Genomic DNA, 25891 nt, shown 5'->3' with positions numbered 1-25891 from the left:
GGGCAGTCTAAAGCACACCTGTGCACTAATCATGGTGTCTAATCAGCATCTTGATATGGCACACCTGTGAGGTGGGATGGATTATCTCAGCAAAGGAGAAGTGCTCACTATCACAGATTTAGACTGGCTTGTGAACAATATTTGAGGGAAATGGTGATATTGTGTATGTGGAAAAAGTTTTAGATCTTTGAGTTCATCTCATACAAAATGGGAGCAAAACCAAAAGTGTTGCATTTATATTTTTGTTGAGTGTATATATATATATATATATATATATATATATATATATATATATATATATGTGTGTGTGTGTGTGTGTGTGGGTGTGTATGTGTTAGACCACTATTGAAACAAAAAAGTGCTCCATTAACAAATAATACAAGTTATACAGTTGAAGAACAGCAAATAATTCTTAAAAAAAAAAAAAGGTACAAAGTTTTGCCTCTCAAACATTCATCGCTCCACTTGTCGTTCTTTGGCATCAGGAGCTTCGGCTTGATCGTTTTGGTCTGCAAACATTTAAACAAAAAGGGATCAATGTGTGCAAGAAATGCAATACAGTAAACACGGGGCATACAATGCCATTAAAGATTGTTTTTTTTTTTTTTTTTTTTAAAAAGGCACATTTTGGCTCAACCAGTCTTAATGTGAGCTCTTTGCCTAAAAAGTCCAAAATAGAGTGAAAAATAATGGAAATATAGATGGAACTGTAGTGATGAAAAAACAGACCGGAATCCTACCCTAATCTAATGTCCAAATTCTTTGTTGACATGGTCAATTTTGATGTTGCTTTTTTTAAAATATAGAAACTTTCTACAACCCCTGGCAAAAATTATGGAATCACCGGCCTCGGAGGATGTTCATTCAGTTGTTTAATTTTGTAGAAAAAAAGCAGATCACAGACATGACACAAAACTAAAGTCATTTCAAATGGCAACTTTCTGGCTTTAAGAAACACTATAAGAAATCAAGAAATAAAGATTGTGGCAGTCAGTAACGGTTACTTTTTTAGACCAAGCAGAGGAAAGAAATATGGACTCACTCAATTCTGAGGAAAAAATTATGGAATCACCCTGTAAATTTTCATCCCCAAAACTAACACCTACATCATATCAGATCTGCTCGTTAGTCTGCATCTAAAAAGGAGTGAACACACCTTGGAGAGCTGTTGCACCAAGTGGACTGACATGAATCATGGCTCCAACATGAGAGATGTCAATTGAAACAAAGGAGAGGCTTATCAAACTCTTAAAAGAGGGTAAATCATTACGCAATGTTGCAAAAGATGTTGGTTGTTCACAGTCAGCTGTGTCTAAACTCTGGACCAAATACAAACAACATGGGAAGGTTGTTAAAGGCAAACATACTGGTAGACCAAGGAAGACATCAAAGCGTCAAGACAGAAAACTTAAAGCAATATGTCTCAAAAATCGAAAATGCACAACAAAACAAATGAGGAACAAATGGGAGGAGACTGGAGTCAACGTCTGTGACCGAACTGTAAGAAACCGCCTAAAGGAAATGGGATTTACATACAGAAAAGCTAAACGAAAGCCATCATTAACACCTAAACAGAAAAAAACAAGGTTACAATGGGCTAAGGAAAAGCAATCGTGGACTGTGGATGACTGGATGAAAGTCATATTCAGTGATGAATCTCAAATCTGCATTGGGCAAGGTGATGATGCTGGAACTTTTGTTTGGTGCCGTTCCAATGAGATTTATAAAGATGACTGCCTGAAGAGAACATGTAAATTTCCACAGTCATTGATGATATGGGCTGCATGTCAGGTAAAGGCACTGGGGAGATGGCTGTCATTACATCATCAATAAATGCACAAGTTTACATTGATAGTTTGGACACTTTTCTTATCCCATCAATTGAAAGGATGTTTGGGGATGATGAAATCATTTTTCAAGATGATAATGCATCTTGCCATAGAGCAAAAACTGTGAAATCATTCCTTGCAAAAAGACACATAGGGTCAGTGTCATGGCCTGCAAATAGTCTGGATCTTAATCCAATTGAAAATCTTTGGTGGAAGTTGAAGAAAATGGTCCATGACAAGGCTCCAACCTGCAAAGCTGATCTGGCAACAGCAATCAGAAAAAGTTGGAGCCAGATTGATGAAGAGTACTGTTTGTCACTCATTAAGTCCATGCCTCAGAGACTGCAAGCTGTTATAAAAGCCAGATGTGGTGCAACAAAATACTAGTGATGTGTTGGAGCGTTCTTTTGTTTTTCATGATTCCATAATTTTTTCCTCAGAATTGAGTGATTCCATATTTTTTTCCCCTCTGCTTGGTCTAAAAAAGTAACCATTACTGACTGCCACAATTTATTTTCCTGATTTCTTATAGTGTTTCTTAAAGCCAGAAAGTTGCCATTTGAAATTACTTTAGTTTTGTGTCATGTCTGTGATCTTTTTTTTCTACAAAATTAAACAACTGAATGAACATCCTCCGAGGCCAGTGATTCCATAATTTTTGCCAGGGGTTGTATTCATTAAAATATCAGTTTGAAAGTTTGACAAGTTTAACTGTTGAGATGACTTTGTGATCATTTAGTTTGGATCACCCCCCCATTCATTTTTCCAGATGTGGTTTATGGAGCTCTGTGTTCAAGGCAAGGTATTAATTTATTTATTTTGTTATTCCTTAAGAATGCCATTTATGGAACATATGAAAAACAAAATTACACACAATTTCAACTTTCTAAGTCATATTAATGAGAAAGTCAACATTGAGAAAGCTGTAGAATGAGATTAAGACCCCAATAATTCTGAAATATGACTTACTTTAATAATTTCAAGTTTCTGTTGGGTCTTGTTTTCATATTATTTCATGAATGTCAGATTTTTTTTTTATTATATTTAATCCCCAAAGGAAAACAGTCTTCTACACCAATTGGCACATCATTAACCCCAGTAGGTTTCAAGCCCTGGTGTGTCTTATTTTCAGCCTCGCTGAATTCTGGCTTTTGTTTGAATGTGCAAAGCAACCAACTGTCACATGTATATTTTGCTCAAAAGGTTTGGGAAAAGCTAGATTTGGAGAAGAACGTGTAAAAATAACATCAGTTTTACCACATTTCATGCTTCAGGACAGAATTTTGTGCACTCAGTCTTTTTGATTTTGTTAAAAAAAAAAAAGGGTAAATTGTGACTCAATCCTTGTGTCACAAACGCGTACGTACATACACTGTTGCATCACTCCTTGGCAGATTATTCAAACACTTGTGTGGATTCTAAATTAACTAAATACCAATTAATATTCATATTTACCATCTTTCCAGCAGAAAGTAAATATCTCCGACAGGTTTCCAAATGTTAATGGAGGACGCAATATCAGGTTTTTGGTATTCACTCTATTCTACCATCTGAAGTTCTCTCCTGCTGGTTAGTTTGTGAGCAGCTGGAAGGAGGTGGAGCCACAATCTGAAACCTTTGTATTGGAAGTAGATTTGAACTATAACTCAAAGTAACGTAGAGTTCAAAGGTGTTGGCGTTAACTGTGTCAGGCGTTTGATGTTTCCTCTATTGGACAAGAGCTCAAATCTGGACTGTCCTCTGTTGACCCGTAAGATTGATGAAATTGAGACCCCTCTGGGAGGCTGACGGCAGATTGTGGATTCAGTACTCTTGGAAGATAGACCTGTAAACACAAGAACAAGTCAAGATAAGTGCTGGAAATATACAGTATAATTCCTATGTAAGGTTGGTTCCCATTTTAAAAATTTTTGTAAGACTACAAGAAATCCAACCTGGTTCACAGCAAGAATCAGATTTATTCAGACTACAATAGTGACTGGATATTTAAAATTAAAATTTTAATTTCACAATGACATTAGAAGAAGAAGAGCTTTTATTGTCATTCTACATGTATAAAGGAAGACAGATGATGGGAAGGAGAGGAACAGTAGTAGCCAGCAAACCACTAGCAATCAGTATGTCTGGTATTTATATTTGTGTATTTATACTGATATTTGCAAACTGATATATTTTTTTTACTTTCACTTCGACACTGTGTGCTTCTTACCCTGTATGCTGCTATACAGTGCTGCTGGAACTACAATTTCCCAAAGGGAGTCTTCCCAAGGGATCAGTAAAGTTCTATCTAACCTAATTTAATCTAAATGCATTCAACAAACTCTGTCCTCTGCATTTAACCCATCCAAATTACAGTCAGACACAATCCAACCGCTAGGAGCAGTGGGCAGCCACAGTCCGGCGCCCGGGGACCAACTCCAGAGGTAGAGATGAGGAAACCCACACAGACACGGGGAGAACACGCAGACTCCACACAGAAAGCTTGGGAAGCAATCCCACGATCCTTCTTACTGTGAGGCACCAGTGCTAACCACTAAGCCACCGTGCCACCATTATATAAAGTGATAACAGAAGGCATTTTTTTTATTTAAAAGCCTCAATTTACTACCTCAACTTGACACAGAATACATACCATTTTATTGTGTTCTCCTACTTTATCTCCAGTGTCCTCATCCTCATCTTTCACCTGAAAAGATTAAGTACAACAGCTCAGTGTAAAGAAATAAAAACATACGTACGCGCACACACTCAATCACTCACGGTGTAGTTATGTGGACTGAGGTACTTGAAGTGTCCGAAGCAGGTGTAGCTGATGCAGATGATGACGGTGATGCCCAGGACCACCAGAGTGAACAGAGACGTTGGGGCTCTGAAACCTAAAAGCACCACGAGGATTTATCCTTTGTGACATATTTTACTCAACATGTAACTAAACGTGCGCGGTACTGCAGATCGGCGGAAGGCTTCAAATAAGTTCAGCATGGAATCAAGATTGGGATCGCTGAGACAAAAAGTGATTTTATTTTATTTATGGTTTATTTTCTTTTTTTTCTCCAACACTTCTGTTGTATGTTTGAAAATGAAAGTGTTAAAATACCCCTCAGTTATGGAGGGGATAAAAAAAAACTTTTGGTGAAAAGTAGATGAAAAATTCAAGCATCACCTTGAATTACTATTAGTGTCCTAATTTATTCCCTGTGTTTTTAACAGCAAAAATATCAATGAGTGGGTGGAAGAGGTAGTCTATAAATAAATTGATGCCATCATCTTGTAACTCACCAAATTAGAAGAGCAAATAACGAGGATGGCGTCATTGCATGGTGGTTAACTATCGCAGCGCAATGACTGAAAAAGCAGCTTTATTTTTCTCTAAGTAATGTGCTGCAGATGTGTTTGCCACCTGTCACAAAATATACGCCGGCATGTTACAATATATAATAATAATATAGCCTTGTTAAAGCAATAGTGGAATAAAGGAATAGATAGAATGCGTGGCTGGGGATCAAACCAAAATATTTTGCTTGTACAGCAAATTACTGGTGGCAAACAACTTTCCTAAACCTTTGCAACAACCGTTTTCATATCCCAACCATGGGATGAAATATACACCAGAATTGGGAAATAAAACCGGAACTAAAGAATGGCTGGTATGTGTGTCCAAGAACCAAAAATATGTCAGAAAGACAAACTCAAAACACAGTTTCACAAAGTTCCACATGATTGTAGCTGAAATACCACCCTAATTTTTCCATACACTACCCCTTTAAAATTTCAAATCACTTCACAAATTACTGATTATTTTCTACTGCAGGTAACATTAAATGATCTAAAGAATCAGCATGATGTGTGGTTCCAGTGGAGGAAAATCATCTGAAAGTGATTTAGAGGGTTGATTTGGTTGGGGAAAGGCAAACCCAAGAGTGAGTAAAGGGGTGGAGTTTGCGCCACTAAACAGCAGGGATAGGTCAAATGAAACACCCAAGGAAGCTTAATAAAGTAGGTGAGTTGTATTCATACAGATTATGTCAGACAAATTTATAATTTTTCAACATTTCTCACCTGTTCTGAGGACAGAGAAGAAGTACAGCCATATAAGGCAGATGATGGGTGCAGCCATGGCTTGATTGACAGCTCCCAGGTGGACCTGGCGGTCTAGACGGGCAGGCAAATAGGCGAAGTACAGGTTGTGTTTGTCCACCAGATGTTTCAGTATTATGTAGAGGAGACCTGATAGAGTCACACACACACAGTAATTGCATTACCATGACAGCCAGAGGGGTATAATGGGAATACGGTAACAACACGGGAAGAAAAAACATGAACACAGAATATGACATCTGATCCAGTTTGTGTACAATCTACTCACCAAACGGTACAATAATGGGACAAATGATGCTGTACGCCATAATGACAGTGAACACACACAGGCTCCAGCCGTACATGGCTCCATATTCAAACTCATAGGCCTGATTCTGGAAATAGAAGGTGAAACAAGTGTAAATACTGGTGTGTGTTTCTGGGAAATGCAGTGAGTGGACTCGATGAATGAGTCCATCATCAAAATAACTCAAACTCATCTTGGAACTCAGCAAATTAGAAGTGTGTACAATAAAAACAAACAGACCCTCTTGTCTCTCTCTCTCTGACAACTACATACTTCGTATCTCAGAGGACTGTTGGGAAAATGGATGTGGCATTTTCTTACCATTTCATTGGATTTTGTAATGTTTACATATACTACCTCTGGTTTTATTAGCTTAAAGCAGCACTAGCGCATTGGTAGTCCACGGGTCTTAGATTGAGTAGTGTTTTTTTTTTTTTAAAATAGGCTGTACATTCTTCAGGGGCGGTAATAAATTATGCAAAGTTTCTACAATTATTTCAACTGAAAGTCCAGGAAATTAAAATAAGAACATTGTGGTTAGCAAGGATTTATTAAGGGTAACATCAACGTCCATTGTTCACTTTTTTAACATAATATCCCTAATTTCTAATTATTTCTAATCCTGTCAACTTTCCCTTTTGGCGACATTCATCCTTGTTAGCTCTCCCCAGTTTGTCCGTCATCGAAGGTATGCTCATGTATACAGAGGCCACTTTGCTTTTAATATATAGATAACAGAGTTTTTGATGCCATCTAGTGGTATAATTTCAGACTACAACCTATGAAATGATCTGTAACTGTTTTCAAAAAGGGCATGGGCTGGATCTTTTGGGAGAATCTGCACATTTAGGTAAACTACATTTTCTGCGTGCTACTGAGTGCCTGTCAGCTACAGCCATCTTGAAAATGACTGGGCTGATTTTCTTCAAATTTGGTGAGACATGGTTAGTGCGGAAGGTTCCCAGTTGAAACCCCACATTTCTCCATGTAACGTAGAGTTGCGTTGGGAAGGGCATCCGGTGTAAAACTTGTGCCAAATCAACATGAAGACCCACCTTGGATCTGCTGTGGCGATCCCGAGTGAAAACAAGGGAATAGCCGAAGGGACCTACTTTACTATATTTAGCAGTGATTAGATTTTGGAGTAGTTTCATCCAAAGGTCAAGGAAATCATAATCCAAAAGAAAAACCCTTTTGTAAATGTCAGCAACCAAGCAGCCCAAGTGAATGAGCTAAAGCATTTACTCATCAGCAAAATATTTGTGAGCTGATTGGCATGAATGACTTCATAATGAAGTCGCATGATGGAGACATATGTAAATTTATTTGTACATTTATATTGTAGGCACATCAGCCCTGTTACGGATTTGAATTATAAAAGACAAGAAATTATGAGTTGCGTCCAGCTGCATATAGCAATCTGAAACCTAAACACTAGATTGTGGCAAAGACTCCATCACATGCCTTTAAAACAGCAATCCACAAAAACTGACTTGATGTAACACAAACACACAAGCAAATGTTTGCTAATGTAGAGCTGAAGTAAATTTTGCAAGAAGTTCCATATCCTTCTTGTCTTCACTGAAAAACAATTTTACCGAGAGCTTGTGTGTTTCCCTCCACAATTACATCCAAGTATTTAAACTGCTCAATGTCCTGCACCTTCTGTACTTTTACAGTTATTTATGGTGGAGGGCAGCAGCTTCCTTTATTAGAAAAACGTACTTTCTGTTTTGGACATGTTGACTTTATCCACTGCCTCTGTAAGTAGAGATGCAGCCAGCTCTTTAGTAAGTGCATGTACGTAGATGACGTAGTCGTGGGTATACATTAGATATTAAATTCAGGACAAACGGCTTTAAGCTCATTAATATCAATACTAAATTAAAGCAGGCCTAAAACTGAGCCCTGTGGTACACCAATTGAGCAACTTAAAAACCTCTATATATGGATACACATCTCTATATGTCATTAAAACTAGTAATGACAAAAGTTATTTGTCTTAAGATCGAGTCACAAATAAGACTTGTTATTTTAATAAAGTTCAAACATATTTCTGGGTTGTTTATACTCTCTTCCACCAGCTCAGACATCAGTCTGTTCACTGATACTTTCAGAAAGAACAACATGTTTTGGCTTTTGTCATCTCACATTCGTTCAGTCCATTCATTCACTGCAGCTTCTGGCTCCTTGGGAAAGTTCATTCTGTTCACAGTCATTGTCACTTCCTGCTCCTCTGAGGAGTTCATTTCTTGCATTATTCATTAAGACGTCCTGCCCTTGGTTTAGTTTATTGTTCTCTTGCATTTCTAATGAAGAACTCCTACAACTTGTTACATCAATGAATGAACAAGGAGCTCAAAGGCTCATTTGAGGTAGCACACTGGTTAAAAATACAGTGTAAATAAAGTGGAGCCAGACAAAACAAAACTTCGACAGCTAGGAATCAGATTTTGGCATTAATTCAATCGCAGATTCACTAATGAAAATTGTAATGACCCACTCAGACTGTTGTAGACTGGTCTGAATCTGAGTAAGCTAAAAAAAAAACACCCCATACCCAACCCTACCATACCAGTTGCTTGCATTTATATATCAGTTGTAGAATTTAAAAAGCCCAATTATCTATTGTTGAAGATACTGGATCAGAGTTATGTTTCTTCTTGCACATCTTCATATGGTGGAATACCACTGTACAGTGTACTTGAAATCCACCAACCAGTTTAAGAGGAGTTGCCCTCAAGCGTAAAGATCATATGATGCATCAATTAAACACATAAGTCCAAGAAACACACATTAGGAAGCAGTGTTTTGTGTGTAACTCCTGTCCATGTCAATGTAGGTTTAGCTTTCCTTTGCACAATGTCACTGAGTTTGGGTTGCCCATTTTGTCGAGCCTGGTTTTGTTTCTTCATCAATCTGTCTGTGACTACACTTTTGAAAAGTGAAAACATAAAACCAGTTTGCTTTCTTGTACTACTAACTTGTTTGACATATTTCCTTTCTGCAGCAGAGCGAGCAAGTCCCAAACGAATAATGTAAACCAGCAACTCCGGCAACCGCAACAGCTCCATACCAGAACCGACCAGCGCGGCCGCAATCACGTAGTTGACAAAAAAGGCCCCTTGGTTAGCCAGGAACACGCACCTGATAGAAGAAAAAGAAGGTAATGTGGTAAATGTAAGAAAGAGATGGGAATGAAAATGCAGTTTTTTTTCCCAACAAAGACATGAAGCCAAATTGTTTAAGAGTTTGGAAAAACAATCCAATTATATTCCAAGTTCAGCAGAAGCAGGATGATTTGAGTGGCGTGCGTCTTCCCATGTCAATAATTTTAAAAATACTGGAGGTTATCTGGGTGCATCATGTGATCCTATTCACTGCACAAACTGTCCCTTTCAAAATAAGATAAATAATCTGAAATCTAGCCAAATTGTCTTGTGTTAAGCAAAAAAAAAAAATTGCCAGTGAGGTAAGAAAAATTTACATGGTCAGAATTCTCAAAACAGGCAAAATGTCTAGACACAGAATAACCAAAATGAGCCTTAAAACTAGACAGAATTCTTATTTTAAGATTAGCCTCTGTCTTAAAATAAGGAAAACAATCTTGTTCCTTTGCTTGGATGATTTGAAATCCGTTGTCTTTCCTTGTTACTGGTTAAATACAGCTTGATATTAGCTGGATAAACTTTTTAAGAAAAAATGAGATACATTTCCCAAAATAAGACATTTTTCTTATGTAAAAATGCTTGACTAAATTATTTTTCTATTTAGACAATAATTAAGTCAAATTTTTTTAGATATCAGTTTTTGCAGTGTTCATTCTAAATGCAAGACATTATTACCACCCAAAAATTTCAAATTATGCAGGTATGATTTCAGACTGCAAAATCAGAGAGCTTATATGTCCCTTCAATAATAAATACAACAACAATAACAAGGCAGTTAAATAATGACTAAATAAAGACAAAGCAAAGAGTTATAATTACTTACTCAAACCTCAATTTCCCACTTGAGAGAAACTCTTGGTCAAACAACCAGCGTAAAAGTAGTGCAAGACTATTGGAGAAGGGGGAAAAAAAAGAAGACGAATGTACTGATATTAATTAGGAATGAAATATGATTATAAACAGAAACTCTATATTCAACTACATGTTGGAAAATCAAGTCAAAAAGTTCAACCATTCGTAATGCAAATGTACCACCGTAGTACTTAAGAGCATCATTAAGTTTTGTGTTCATTATAGAGTTTGACATTCACTGATTTGGATGACAGGTTTCTTTAATTGTCTGTCATAATATTCAGCTACTTTACACACAGGCGCTGTTACAATTATGTTGGACAGCCTCTGCTAATTCCCAGCACAAATTAAACACAGAGGTTCTCCTTCACAGAGTTTGTTTTAATTTATTATTATAATACGTGGAGGTGTCAGTGTTTAACGGAAGGACGTCTCACTTATTTTCAAGAACACATAAGTGGGGTGAATCTCAAAAATGCAGCTTGGAAAGATTCCAAATTGTAACAAAGAATCAGAAATGAATTCGTCTTTATGAAGCTAATATTATTCTTTTTTAAAACTACTGCAGATCGTTTTGGAACATCCATAACTACTCGTATAACATGTAATTACCTAGAAACCAACATGGGGGGGGGGGGGGGGGGTGCGCGCTTATTATTATTACCTCTGCCAATGTTTTTGCCTGTTTGTGAACAGCTTGGAGCCCAGATTTTTTCATATATTGTTATGAAATTTTGATTGAAGATTTATAGCCTAATAGGCAAGAACTGATTCAATTTTCAAGATCCTAGGGCAAAGTCAGGAAAATCCATATCTTTAACATTGAACAAATTTTCAAAAATTCATAACTCTAGAAAAAAGACCAGATTTCTTTCATATTTGGCAGCCTTATGTAGGATGGTATCCTATCTGATCTAGATTACAGATTTTGTGGCCATTTAAATGTAACATTGAAAACCCCATTTATTGTATATCTTACATTATATCTTAATCAAACATGCCCCAATCACTCTCATATTGGAAAGTGAGGTACAGACTAATCCGGATTTTGTGGACATTAGAATTTAATATTGAAACGCTCATTTGGTGTGCATTTTGCATTATATCTCAACCAAAAATGCCCCAATCACTCATTTTTGACAATAAGGTGCAAACTACCACTTTCACTGAATAGACTAAGTTTGATCTGCATCTGATCCGTACTCCGGATTTAACAGATATTTGATTTTAACATTGAAAAGCCCTTTTGATCTACATTTTGAATTATAGTTTATCTTATGAAAAGCCACTTCTAACAGGAGTTTGACCTTGAAAACTTTTTCCAAGGTAAAAAAAAAATTGCAAAATTGGAAACTAGCATTAGTGGAGGTTTGCACGCTACAAGCGCAGTACTCTAGCTTTTGTCTGATTTTGCAGTCAGCTGCCTGGTTGTGTTGTCACATGCACAATGTTAAATAAAAAGCAAGCATTAAAAATACATAAAATATGTGCAAACCAGATTGGACAAACTGGCGATTTTCCTTGAGGAGACGTAAAATCAGAAGCCATGTTGCTGGGGCTTTACATGGTTTCAAGAGTTCAACATAACTGTCAGTAAACATTCGATAGCCATCATCACATTTGTGCTTCTTGAGTATCATTTTTCTAATGACGGTCAATAAGCAGGTAAGCACAGACATCGCTAACATGAGGGGACAGTCGCTGTTTAAAAAGTCCCGCGTCCACGGCACAACGTTCCCGTTGCGATCTCAAACACAGCTGACCGCTGTCGCCACCTCCTCTCCAAGCCTTGATGGTCACGCTCTTCTAAAATCAGATAAACCTTTGTGACTTTCTCATTAACAGATATAGAAATAAAGTCTCAGGTGCTGCAATGCCAAAGCGTTCACTGGATGAGAGTGACTGAAATTTGGCTGACTGCAAGAAATCCCAGATGTGGGTGACGCAATGCATTCTGGGTCAATTTATTTGCAGACATGAGATATAGATAATTAAACTTTACATCAGTTGAACGTACCTGGTGAGTCCAAGAGAGGGAAGGATCAGCACCATGAAGAGCAGGAAGAAGTACAGTTTATGCATCATGCTGAGCTGCTCACTGGACCTGAAACATGGACGGCAGCATATAAAAGGTTTTTTTTTGTTCTTTTGAAAGCAATCACTACTACTGGAGCAGATAATGGAAAAATCATGCATTTGGTGGTACAAGCAACAAATTTGCACAGTGATTCTCATGATATTACTCAGTATATCTGGTCAAATAGCCACTTGAAAGTTCCAGACAGTGGCCATTTTCCAAGATGGCCTCCAAAATGATGAAAATCTATCGAAAATCAATTTTTGCATAGAAATGCTCTTATTTGATTAATTAAACTTTATTTATCCTGAAGGAAATTATTTCATCAGAGTACAGAAGCAGTAAACAGTGAGAAATGTTTTTTTGTTTTTTTTTTACAATAAATACAAATTTATGCAAAATGATTGGAAGGTGTTTGAAAATACTGCACATAACTATGTTCATTATGCATTAATCCTGATTGCGACAGGTAGGAAAGACCTCCTGTGGCCTTCTGTGGTGCACCTTGGTGGTCTCAGTCTATGACTGATGGTGCTCTGACAGGACGTCAGTGTGGCATGAAGGAGGTGGGAGGTGTCCTCCAGGATACTGAGCAGTTTCCTCAGCATCCTCTTCTCTGACACCCCCACCACAGACTCCAGCTCGACCCCCAGTACAGAGCCAGCTCTTCTGATGAGCTTGTTGAGTCTGTTCATGTCAGCTGCCTTAAAATGATATTGATGTCAAATTTGAATTTAGTTTTATTTGCAATTTATGGTGTGCTTATTTTGCTTATGTGCCAAATTAAAGTGAAGTTTATTACATTTAATATTAATGGGTTCGATCAAGCATATGTTTTGGAAGTGTTCATCTCTTGAAACTACTGCATGTAGGCTGATTAAAAAGGTGTAAAGTGTTAAATATATTGTGTTGTAATTTACAAATGACAATTTATGCTACTAAGTTATATTGTTGATGGAACATGAAAAATTTAATCCGGCCTGCCTGAAAACCTACAATTTGACAGTAAGAGCACACAAATCACATTAGTAGCAACATTTTTGTGAGGAAAAAAAAAAACAAAAAAAAAAAACTTGGGGGTCGATTTGACGGCCATTGTAACATCAGGCGCCATCTGGGATTTCACTGATGCTGTAAAACAGATCCATTATGACAGAAGCATTTCAATGTAAAAATAATTTTTCAGGAGGTCATGTTGATGGCCATCTTGGAAACTGAATGCTATTTTGGATTTTCAAGTCTTTAACTGAGTCAAGTCGCCCAGGTATCAGTGAATACCTGCTCCAGTGTGCCTCTCCGAGCGTGGAGTAGTAGACTATAGTGGGTAGTAATGCAGAGAAGGCCCACAGCAGGAGAGTGGGGAAAAACTGACTGATGATAGGGCTCTAAGATATTAAATAAAATGAAATAACTACATGCATTGTTCTGTAAAATAAATTTTAAGAACTGATACATTTAAGTGTTTGCAGGCTGAAGTCTCACATTGAGACTGTCGATGGGCTTGGTCACGTTGAACTTGTCCATGGTGTTGATGATGATGGAGGGAGTGGTGAGGAAGGTGAGTAGGAAGAAGAGGGCGAAGTTGAGCAACACACAGCGCATGAACCAGTAAAACCCCTGCACCGACAAGTTCTCCCTTCAAGACCAACAAAACAAATCACACAATCAGAATACAGAGTTGTGTCATCAGCATATTGTGAACAAGAAGAGTTTGTTTCAGCACTTTACCAATACACATTTCTTGGAAGGGGTGCGTAGCTGACCCTCCATTTCGTCACTTTCAGAGCTTTGCTAAGGGATGAGGGCTGCAATTGCCAGCTACAACAGCAGTTCCCGCCTCCACACTCCAGTGCATTGAAGTCCTTCAGAATGCTAAAATGAGGAAGTGACAGCTGTCAGTGATGCACAGTAAGAGCTAACCAAAGCTCTCTGGACAGTTCAATGTACAGAGACAGTATACTGGCAAAATTACCCTTCTGATCATAAGAAACAAGCACTATCAAGCATGTAGAATAAACAGAACCATTTCTGCTACTGCAGCAGTGTGCAGCCCACTGACAGAAAAACACCACACTCTGGGTTTGTTTCTAGAAGGGACTGTTTTTTTTGTGCAGCCAGTCTAAGCGCTTTTAAGTTGAAAATCCCTCAACATTTCAGAAAGGTGCTGGGATGTCACTGCAGCACCTTTTCAGGCTTTATTTTTGGTGATTTGTCACTCACAATCTATCACAATAGAGACATACAGATGCTTGTTCTTGCTGAGGGTGAGTACTTTTTAATCACCATACATTATAAGCTGGTCGTTAGCTGTTTATTTTTGGCATAGAAACAAATCCACTGAAGCTCTTCCTTCCATCAAAGCTACACCTCATCCCACTATGGTGGATGATAGCTCGGTCATGCCGTATGCCTCTGTAGCTACTTTTAGCAGTTGTATAAGGCTGATCCTCCTGCTGGGATGATGAAATACCAGTGCCAGGGTTCGTGTGGCTGATTATGCAATCAACTGTGAATCATCAAATGTTTGTGTGAGATAAGGTTGCAAAATAGGCAAGGCAGGAGAAAGCTACAAGGGAAGTGCCACATTGGAGCAACACTGAAGATGTAATTCTACTGGTATTGCCGGCCATCTTTGCTTCTAAGGAAAATAACATCGCCTGGATTGCAATAATTACAGTGGGATTACACTGCTACTACTATATGTCTACCACAAATACCCAACAGGCAACAAAACCATAACAGGCAACCACAAAATCCACATAATACAGTATTTGCCTTGATATAAAAGCATGTTAGCTCCTTTAGAGAGTTTACCTCTGCCCTACACATAGTCCTGCAGCTTTAAAACTCCAGTTGCTAATAAAATAATTCACAATAATTGCTTTAATAATTTTTTAAAATGAGCCTACTGCAAACAAATGAAACGCTCAATGTACTCACTGCTTGGCCATAGCTTCAGTCTGCAGAGTGACAAAGGCAATCCCTAGGGGGTGCTGTGGTGCCAGTTCTACATGCTGCCTCACTTCTTCCAGTAAAAGCTTTTCCTTAGCACTGTAGTATTCTATGGCATCAACCTGGAGAAACACGCAGACTGTCAAACAACATACAACTCTTTACTGACGAACAACCAAAATGAATAACAACACTGCAACTTTGTGTTATTTCAGCAGAAGATGCAAATTCCAAGACCTTTCAAAATGCTCTGAACACAGCTGAAGAATCATTGGGACAATCTCACCTGCTCACAGTTGGAACAGCAGCAGAGGTGACTACACAAACGAGGGTTTATCATTTCACGCTTGTTGGTTTTGTCAAAAACCTGCTCGTAGTAGCGCAGGTTTTTCCCAGCTCGCACCCTGGTGTGGAAATACAGTTTTGGATCAGGGAATAAGAGTCACAAGTACACGTCCTACAACATTTCTGACAAACATTTTAATGCTGGAACACGCTATACATGCGTGTCCCGAAAGCAGCGTGACCATGAGTAGAACAGGTGATTGAGGGGAAACCAACAGCAGACCGATGACCGCTCAAGGTGTCTCTTTACACACCAACCTCAACCGTACTGACTTCTCCAGTTACACATGTCTAATTGTAAAATATGACCTTTTTTAATCAAGATACCAATTTGATGAAAAAAATGAATCAAAACCTATTTTAATCAACAAGAGTATTGAAGCTGAGTAGAGACAGAAATGTTCAAGTGAGCTTCCGCGTTAGAAAAAAGCACTACAGTTTCAGTTTCAAACAAGTATCTCGCAAAACTGATTCTTAATCATTCTGATGAATTCCCAATTCCCTTTTGGAGGTCAACGCAGTAAGTTTTCAAACCACAAATTTTTTCACTGATGTGTTTAAAACCAAGAGAATATTCGCACTTAACACCCACAACTGTTCATTTAATTCCTCAAAATTGATATTACAGTTATTTTTGTGCAAGAAATATAACAAGTTGTTCAAAAAGAATGAAAGAGTTTTGCTACTTTTTCTGCTTTCTTACCTCTCCTTGTCCAGGTGCATGAGTTTGGCAACGTCGTAACCCAGAGTGACAGCAGACACGGTACAGGAAGGATACGCTTCTCTAGAATATTGACAGACTGCACGTGAAAATGCAAATACACTGCAAAACAACTTCAACTTTATTAAAAGAAAAAAAAAACTGGTTTTAACTATCGAGTCTACAGACGTAAAATGATTCTTTATGTCCTCCTCGGTTGCTGTTTTAGGAACTGCGAATACAAACAAGGTGTTTCTGGTCTGAAAACAGAAAGTCACATGACAGACCAGAATTAGTGCCAGCGATACTGTATCTCATCATACAAAGAGTTAATGAAACAAGCATGTAAAATGCTCCACCAAATCTTTATGTATAATAATACAATTACAACAATATCTATATCATTGCCTTCTGTAGTAATTACATTAAAAAGCAATTTCAACCTGATTATGTAAATACAGATTTCTAAACATGTCTAGTTAAAGAGTTACTGCATTCGCAATCATGCATCCACACAATTCTATACAAATATAGAAAAATATGGAAACTGCATGACTTAAATTTGATAATACAGCTGTGCAATAGCAGGTACTTGTGTGGGTGAAGTTTAACAAAGTCAAAGCCTTGACGTCTCGCCATACGCAGGCAGATACTCACAGTGCCGCTGCACGTGCTTGTTAAGTGTGATGTGAAATGGCGCAGCAGCAAAACGGTTAGGATCATGTACAGGACGGCAAACACCGTGTGCAGCCACAGCAGTTTGTTGCTAGAAGGAAACATGATAAGATATAATGTTTTTTCACAATAAAGCTCAGAATGTTCTTTGTAGCAATTGCTAATGATATTTTATTTCATGTTTTAAACTACATACTCCTTTTGAAGATTCCCAACAGTAGTCCTTCCAAAATTCTCTGGACCATTGCCTAGAGGGAAAAATATTAATAGTCAAAAACAAAACACATGAGTAGAAAAAGGTACAAAAGCAACCAAACACTCAATTTTAATGAATCCACTGAATTTATTGGTCCCAGTGGGATTCAGGACTGACATGTTACCATATCTGAAACCTGCACAAGCTGAATAAGTGAATGTTGTTGTCCACATCTGGACATAAAACTGTGTCAAACCCACCCAAAAGGTCTCCAGTCAGATTGACAGGCAAGATGATTGCAAGAGAAGTGACTGTTGTGACTGAAAGCAGGACAATCAGGTGACGCTGGAAGGACAGATAGTGAACAGCGTCCACGCCACATCTGGATTTGACCTTCTCATCACTGACACACACCATAGAAAGAAACAAGATGTTAAAAAACAAGATTCAGTTAAGTCACAAGCCAAGAAACATAGATCAGACAGAAGAGAGCAAATAAATAAATAAAGTGCACAGAGTCACCTACTCCATTCTCAGGATGTACGGCAGCCATGAGCAGAAACCCTGCACAGGAAGAGAAAGAAGTGGATCACTCAAATACAAACAACACTAAAAAAAAAAATGTTCAAGGCACGCATTATTGTCCAATCTGCAATTAATTAATCTTCATATTTCTTTCTGGAATACGGTTTGTTGAAGTATAAATCTGAATTCCTAAATGCGGACATCAGCAAAAACAAAAAAACAGAAAAAAGTGAATTCAGTTTTATGTGTGTTAAACTGAAAAAATAAAATAAAATAATAATAATAAAATGCACCTTATCTCCTCAACGCCAGCCGTTTTGTATTTTTTTCCCTTTTAATAAATACAATGAAATGTTTTGACTCAACCAGCTCTTCAGGGAATGTCTAGTAGCCATTAATTTGGAAAGATACATTTACAAAACAGTAAAACGGGTGTATAAATCAAGGGCTTAAATTCAGATTCCACAAATTCATCCAACTTTCCTGACAACACTAACATTTACAGTGAAACATTCACTATGCAAAAACATTTCCGTAATATAATAATGAAGAATCCCTAATTGGTCTTTAATCATCTTAAAAATTTTTATATTAACAGTTAACTAATCTCTGTCTGTGTTTTTCATTATCATTTCTTGTATGTTCAGAATGATTTTAATGTTAGACAAGATTCGCTTTCAAATTTATACGAGCGAAACAACGCGCAGCGGTGCAAAGCTCCCACATGGTACAGGGAGTCCCAAACAGGAAGTGCCAAATTTTGAGTCACAGTTAAACAGGAAATGTCAAATGTTGAACACTTGCTGGCATGGGTGGAGCTGGGTGTCACTGGACCACCTTGAAATCTCATTGGACACCCCAGGTACCACCCCAGATGACTGACATGTCACAGCACAGCAGGTCTGGTTGAAAAGAGCCATTTTAAATCTGTGACACGTACTGACTGCTAGGTCTCTCCTGTACAGTAGTTGGCACTGTGTACCACAAACAGTCCTAATCCACCTTAGTAGAAGAAGAAAAATCTTGGACCCATATTTGAACCTGAACTGTGAAATCCTAATGACACCAAACTTTTATTGGTGAATAAACAACCATATTTTATGCCAGAAATGAGGTCCAGGTTGTTAAAGCGGCATTTCTCCTTTAATTTGGGTTGCCATATATATATATATATATATATATATATATATATATATATATATATATATATACACACACACACACACATACACGCACGCTTTTGTGTGATTTTAGATTAATAAACCTAACAGACAGCAGCTGATTCATGCTCTGTTGGCTTATTAGTGCAGCAGATAACTGAAACAATCCTTCAAATGGTGATGCAAGCATCAAACTCAGCACAAATACTCCTTAGACACTACACTTTTAAAAAACCAACTGACCACTTGAATTTTCAATACGCAGCCAGGTTGTGGTCAATTGAATAATTACACAGGGGTCGAAATTTTAAAATGCTCCAATCAAATTGAAAACTATGCCACATTACTTATCTGATCATAAAGATTCCAAAAAGGTATAGTTTGGGCTATCTATGACTGAATATTATGGAGCTATGGGGTAAAAACAGCAAGAATGGTGACAAAGGTCAATTTCAGTCTGTACAGCGGTCAAAAGTTAAAGTGGCTCCAATTCTGGTAAAAAAAATTTTTACCATGGTAATGCTCCCCTGAAGCATTTGCTCAAAAAAAGTCTGAAGGACCTAAATGACATGGTGAGATGCTGAAGAGCTTCACTCGTTCATGTCTGCAACATATACACATTAACATCTTTGTTAAGACAACTTGTTGCCTATTTTTCTGCTCAGATGCCCATGTTTAAAAGGCCATACCAAAACTCCTTACGTTACACAATCTCAGTTAATTTACAGAAGCAATTACAAGTTTGTTTTTAAACAAATCAATGCCATCCATTCCCAAGCGTAAGTACGTCAGAAAAGACTAGTTAATTTCCATGGCGTTGTTTTATTACTTCTTTTTTTTTTAAGATAAATATTCTGCAGAATTTTAAACTTTATTACAAGACTGAAATCAGACATTTTTATTGATTTATTTAATGAATACCCACTATTCAGTGGCAGTACCACATCCCACATTTCGGAAGCCTTTTGGCAGATATGGACCCCCTTTATACGTTTTCCATTTTATTATCGTACAAATTTACTACACTTATCTGAGGATGTCTATTAACTTACATGTACAAGGTTGAGATTTAATTTTCTAATTTACTGTCGCTTGCCATCGAAAATATATTTTCTGGCCGATTTCACTTTTTATTTATTTGTATTATTTTATTCTGAATTTTATTTTTAAACACAAAACAAGAAAAAAAGTCTGGTTTTATTCAAATTCAATCACATTAGTACATCAAAATAATCTTGCACCTCAAGTGGGGTTGAACTTTATCATAGATGGATATTGAAATACTGTCCACTCTCAGGGTTAGAGACAGAGTTTATTTCAACATTTGACATGCAAGTATTTTAATAGGACTCACAGCTGCAGTAAAAACACCTGCCAGTAGTCGGTGCAGTTATGCAGATTACAACCGTTTGCAGAAAATGACTGCACTGATAATGCAAGATACCAGATGTGTGTTTTTAACGTACCAGCTCATACTCCTGGTCTTCTTTGTTGGATGAGCAGGACGTCATACGTCCGTAGAGACGGTGCGACAACCCACTAAACCTGATAACACACAGAGACAATAAATAAGCAAATCAGCAGGAAGATTCAGCTGCTTGATGTGCGACGGCACTCCTACAGTGCCATGTGTGTGCAAGATCGTGCACTAACCCTTGAGTGTCTGCAACAAGTGCCAGACGTCCATAATCCCAGAACTTCCTCCTGATGATAGAGAACAGTATCAACAGCACCTACAGGTGAGATGGAAAACAGATAATCATCTTTAATCCCAACATGCATAATTGCAGCAAGGGAAAACCTTGTTGTTACTTCTTTTTTCTCTCTCCAAACATTAACGTAAGTATAGCATACATGATAGAAAATATATCTCTACCATGAGAACAAGAAGGAACAGTGAGGTAACGAGGATCATGACTCCCCCTTTGCCATCACTTGATCATAATCACACCACAGACAGACAGACAGACACGTACCACAAAGACGCAGAAGTTAAGCAGCAGCACGATTGGCACGCCTCCAAAACTCAGTCCCTCCAGAACAGAGCTCTTCGTGGAGCTGAAGCAGCTTTCATTAGAAGTGCTATAATTTCTGCCCAGTAGGGGCGTCTTCTCCCACCACAGGGAAGCCATCTCGTGAGTGGGAACAGGCGGCTAAAGCAAACAGTCACCATCACACAGCAGGAGAATCAAACATCTTGTTAAACGGTCAAAATTTATTACTCCAGAAACTGGCACATACAATATGTTCAACCGTGTGTTTCATGGTGGTTGCATTACAATAATCTCAAAGATAAAATATTGGTGTTGCTTAATAACGCCTACAAAGGAAGTGCGACTTTTCTAACGGCTGAAGGATGTTGCAAAGATCAGCCTGAACTAAAAAGCAGCAAATATGTGCAAGACCCAAAATTGTATTTTTCTTGTAGTGTTGGTAGAAAACAAAAGCTTAAAAATCTCCAGGGTCTGCCTCTTTTTAAAACCCAGTGCCAAATTTTAATGTTTTAAAGTCATTTTTTTTTTTAGCAAAAAACAAACAAATAAAAAAGAAAAAAATGACGCATGTCAACGATAAAATTGTCTTTCTTTCACCTATTTTGCCAGGTAAGTATGAATTCCAGTTCAAGTCCAAGATTTTCATAATGCTCTGCAAAATTTCCAGCCTTAATCCGGATTGGTTTAAAGCTGTATGGCCTTTCAAATTTTTAAGATTTAAGTCATAAAAAGAATTTTCTTTGGCACCACTATAATCTATATATTAACAGAGAAGTGGCCTTTGTATGTGTGTGCGTGTGTAACTTCAATCACGGAGAAACTGGGGAGAGCTGACATTTGCTGTTTGGTATCCTTATGTATTTTGGGACAAGGATAAACGCCGCGAAAATGCAAAGTTGATAGAACTAATATTTTTGGAGAAATTAGGAATATTAGGCAACAAAAGTGAACAATGGATGTTGATATCATCATTAATCAGTCCCTGGTAACCAGACAAGCTCTGAACAAAGAAAATATCTCAACCTTGCCAGTTGTAAAACATGACATTATCTAAATGTTTCAAGTAATAAACACAATTATTTACAAAACTTTCTCTTCTTAATTTCCTGCACTTCCAGTTAAAATCATTATACAAACTTTGCATAATTTATTACCACCCTTGAAAAATGTGAGCTACCTATTTTATAAACACTACCCAATGTAGAGCCCGTGGATCCCCACGGTCAATGTGCTAGGTTTATCGATTAGCCTTTAAATAGGGATCCAATCCAATCCACCTTTATTTATATAGCACATTTTACCAACACAAAGTCTCCAAAGTGCTGCACAGAAAATGAAATAACACTAATTAGAAGAAGAAAAAAGACAACACAATTAAAAACGCATATAGTAAAACAATTACAATCAATAAGAAAATAAAATAAGACATAAAATGCACTAAAACAAAATAGTGAGTCAGAGGACCACAAAACTCTTATGCCAGGTTAAACGCCAGTGAGTAAAATATGTTTTTAAACGAGATTTAAAAACATCAATAGATGGAGCTGTTTTAATGTGTAGAGGAAGAGAATTCCATAATTTGGGGCCAACCACTGAAAAGGCCCAGTCACCCTGACTTTTATGCTTTGTTTTAGCAACTTGGAATTGCCAATATGACCAAAATTCTCACAGACCAGAAAAAAATGAATAAGAAAGTTTCAAAAGAACAGACAGCCTTGAACTACACAGTCGTGACCCATACAGTCCACTATAATGACGTCATAGATTAGATGGGGGCTTCCCCCAACTTGCACAAGGGATGCTGGGAAGCACATGGGGACAGCCAATCGGAGCAGAGATACAACGTGAAGTCAATAAACTAATCCCAACATTGCAAAAAACGCTCTGAAACGTCTTATTTTCTGTATAAACTCAGTATGTTTCTCATATTTTGTAGAAGTTAGCAAGAAATAAACACTTCTATGTCTAAAAACACTGTTTTTGGAACCGGCACACCTCGCGTACGCACATCACGCAAGATCAAAAGGTAACCTCCGGTAATTTCAAAATCTCATTCATGTGCAAGTCTTCCTGCAGACAATATTAAAAGGAAAATAAAATATTCATTATAGAATTCCCCCACCCAGATAAACAGTCTTCATTAAAATGAGCTGTAATTTCGCAGCACGTTTCAAAAATAAACCTACATTATTATACTTGGATTTCAGTAGAAACTAAATTTTGTCGTGCAGTTATTACTGCAGTTTCTAAAATTATCATATTTAAACAGAACTGAACAAATGCAGTCACCTGATCAGTTAAACGGAAGTGGCGGTTCACAAGATAAATAAATAAACGCAAAAACTTTCAAAAGGTATATTTAAAAACAGGGAGTTTGCAGCAAAATGTAAAAAAATTCCAAAGAGCAAAATTCTGCAATGTGAATTTTAAGGGCAATACACATTAAATTCCCCTCTTCCTTTCAAATGAAGAAAAAAAAAATCAGCACAATATTGAACAAGTATAAAACACAGCTGTCAGGGAAAACTTCAGACAACTGTTGTGCACAGATATTACCTGTACATCCTGTCTGGGAGCATTCCAGTCTGTCGGCACGAGCCAGCAAATTAGTGACCAGGAGTGTTTACTCTGCAAGGTTATTTCACACAAGTAACACTGCGAGTGGACTCCAAAACCTTTTTGCTTTCTATGTTAATTACAGAGTCAAAGGCCCTGGGCCATATATAATTAATCACTATTATTGTTTATTGTTCATGACACTTTTCCCAGTTCATGCTGGTAACAGACATTGATTTTCTTTATTCGGCAGCATGTTTTACCATTTGGTAATGACATTTATTTATATTTGTTTGAAATGAGCTTGACTGCTCAATCTATTTCATCTCTGGAGTATTACGATCAACAAAAATTTGGAAAAACTCAAAGTTATGATGTCATCGCGGCCGACTCCTGGAAGTGTGCACAAAGCTGCGGTCTGGAATCGAAAGCATTGTACAAATTTCCAAATGTTTATGTGCTTTACTAAAATTAAACCTACGCAAATTCTGAGATAAAATAATTTGCAAAACTGCTAAGAAGATGAGACGGGTTTAGAGCCTCTCCAACACTGGAAATGCTTCTAGAAATGGTAGTCGTATTTCAAAACACTTCACTCCAGTTCGCAAAATACACAGAATACTGACACCATATTCCAAATCTGAATGAACCGTCATAACATAGACCACTTCTACAGGCAACATAGAGTGACTCAGGTCTTGGTTCAAAATGAGCCACTGTTATTTCTATTATAAATAGCCAAGACTTCGTAGCTATTAAATGGCTATGGAATAGAGGTGGTAGGATCGATCTTAATATCGATTATATCGATACCAGCGCTGGTATTGATATTGAACAATCCTCATGTAAAAAGATCGATGCTCAAGCTTTTTTTCTCTCCTGCATGCACTGACTGCTGCGCATGCAGATTCATCAAAGTCTAGTCTCTGTCTGTAAGAGCTGCGCTGTGTCACACAACACGGAGCAGCGCACCCTCCCCCCTCTGGTCTTTTGTTGTTGCGCAGTCATGTGGCTCAGTGGCGCCAGCCAATTTTGTTGTGGTGTGTTAATTTTGTTGTATTGTGGTTTGTCAGCCCTCTACCTCAGGAAATTTTGTTTTAAGTAGTGTTGAGTGATATTTTTTTAAACAAAAATGTTGATTGTGATAATAAAGTATTTTGTTGTCACGCACAATGTTTGGCGAAATTCTATCCTAGGTCTTTTGGATCCTTTGGATCTATGAAGCTTAAATACGAAAAAGTATCGGTATCGGTATAGATATTGGTGATACTGGGCCTGTATTTACTATGGTATCGGATCAATACCAAAATTCCCGGTATTGCCCACCTCTACTACAGAAAGCAACACTCACTGAGGTTTCAAATCCCGCAAAATCTCGTGAGACCTCGGACAGGTGGCTTTAACTGCAAGATGTGTGTGTGTGTGTGTATATATATATATATATATATATATATATATATATATATATATATATATTATAAAAAAAAAACTTTTAACAGCTATGGAGTCATCAGCAATAAAGTTGTGGAAATTTGAAAGAAAAAAAAAAGTCTGGCTGCACAAATATAATAAAGCCAGCTCATGATAAGAAACTCAAAAAATTAGGAACTTCGAATTTTAAAACGTTGAAGTAGTTGTCAGCAATGGTTTCAGCTCCTTTTTTCTATTTGTTTGATATCTAATCCGTTTAGACGCAGATTTAATCTCATACATGTGTGCTACATTTACACGTAGTCATGCGGACACTGTAAAGATAATTACAGAATTTTATTATGAATGGTTTCCGCCGGCTCACTCCCACATTAAATACACAACTCACAAATATTACAAGTATATAAGCGCTCCTAGTTGCAATAATATTGCAGATAATTCTGCCTAATAACACACACAAAAAATTGTACAGTTCGTAGCCGTATGAGAGTTCTAACTCCTTCAAACACTACAAGTGACGTCACCCGCATGTAAAACGTTTACAAAGAACCAAAAAAAGAACTTCCTTTTCAAGACGAAACATACGTGTATGTTTAAAAGTGCGGACATACCTGTTTTTTATTTGTTTGTGTCAAAAAAGAGAACTTAAAAAAAATGGTAAACTATCCGCGTTTCAGATTTCCTGCAGTTCCGTGAATGCGCAGACGCTGCTGCCATGGCCACGCCTCAAGAGCAAGGCCCCGCCCAGAGAAGAAAAAAAAAACAGAAAAAGAAAGAAATATTTTTTAAATAATAATAATAATAATATGAAGAAGATGTTCTACTGTGCCACGTTCATGTTTAAAGTAATATATTACATGATAACTGCAAATTATTATGTCAAAAGGTGCCAACATGGCCGAAAAATTTGTTTCACTATCAGAACTCAAACTTTCAGAGCTGAATGAACTGCAATGGAAATAAGTTTTTCACTTTACTGCGTTATCCATGTATTTTTTACGTATATACGTTGGTATGTGTATTGAATTGCACTAAATAAATTAAA

At 37.4% G+C, this 25891-nt stretch overlaps 1 protein-coding gene across 1 annotated transcript; it reads right to left on the bottom strand.

Annotated features, from left to right (window-relative positions):
- Positions 1–2877: 2877 nt before the first annotated feature.
- On the bottom strand, positions 2878–25546 carry tmem63a (transmembrane protein 63A). Its single transcript, XM_034162418.1, has 23 exons — positions 25458–25546; positions 20842–21018; positions 20519–20598; positions 20332–20410; positions 17707–17744; positions 17441–17583; positions 17181–17232; positions 16967–17075; positions 16499–16569; positions 16313–16393; positions 15551–15668; positions 15253–15386; positions 14041–14184; positions 13795–13948; positions 13591–13697; positions 12253–12339; positions 10207–10272; positions 9198–9360; positions 6196–6301; positions 5889–6056; positions 4590–4705; positions 4462–4515; positions 2878–3654 (listed from the first exon to the last, which is right to left on the bottom strand). Exons 2-23 carry the CDS (start codon positions 20995–20997, stop codon positions 3517–3519), a joined length of 2364 nt encoding a protein of 787 aa, XP_034018309.1. The 5' UTR covers positions 20998–21018; positions 25458–25546; the 3' UTR covers positions 2878–3516.
- Positions 25547–25891: the final 345 nt, after the last annotated feature.

The sequence above is a fragment of the Thalassophryne amazonica genome, chromosome 21 (genome assembly GCF_902500255.1).
Source record: "Thalassophryne amazonica chromosome 21, fThaAma1.1, whole genome shotgun sequence".
NCBI classification, from domain to species: domain Eukaryota; kingdom Metazoa; phylum Chordata; class Actinopteri; order Batrachoidiformes; family Batrachoididae; genus Thalassophryne; species Thalassophryne amazonica.
The sequence above is the reverse complement of the archived record's forward strand: the minus strand, read 5'-3'. Positions and strand labels throughout refer to the sequence as shown.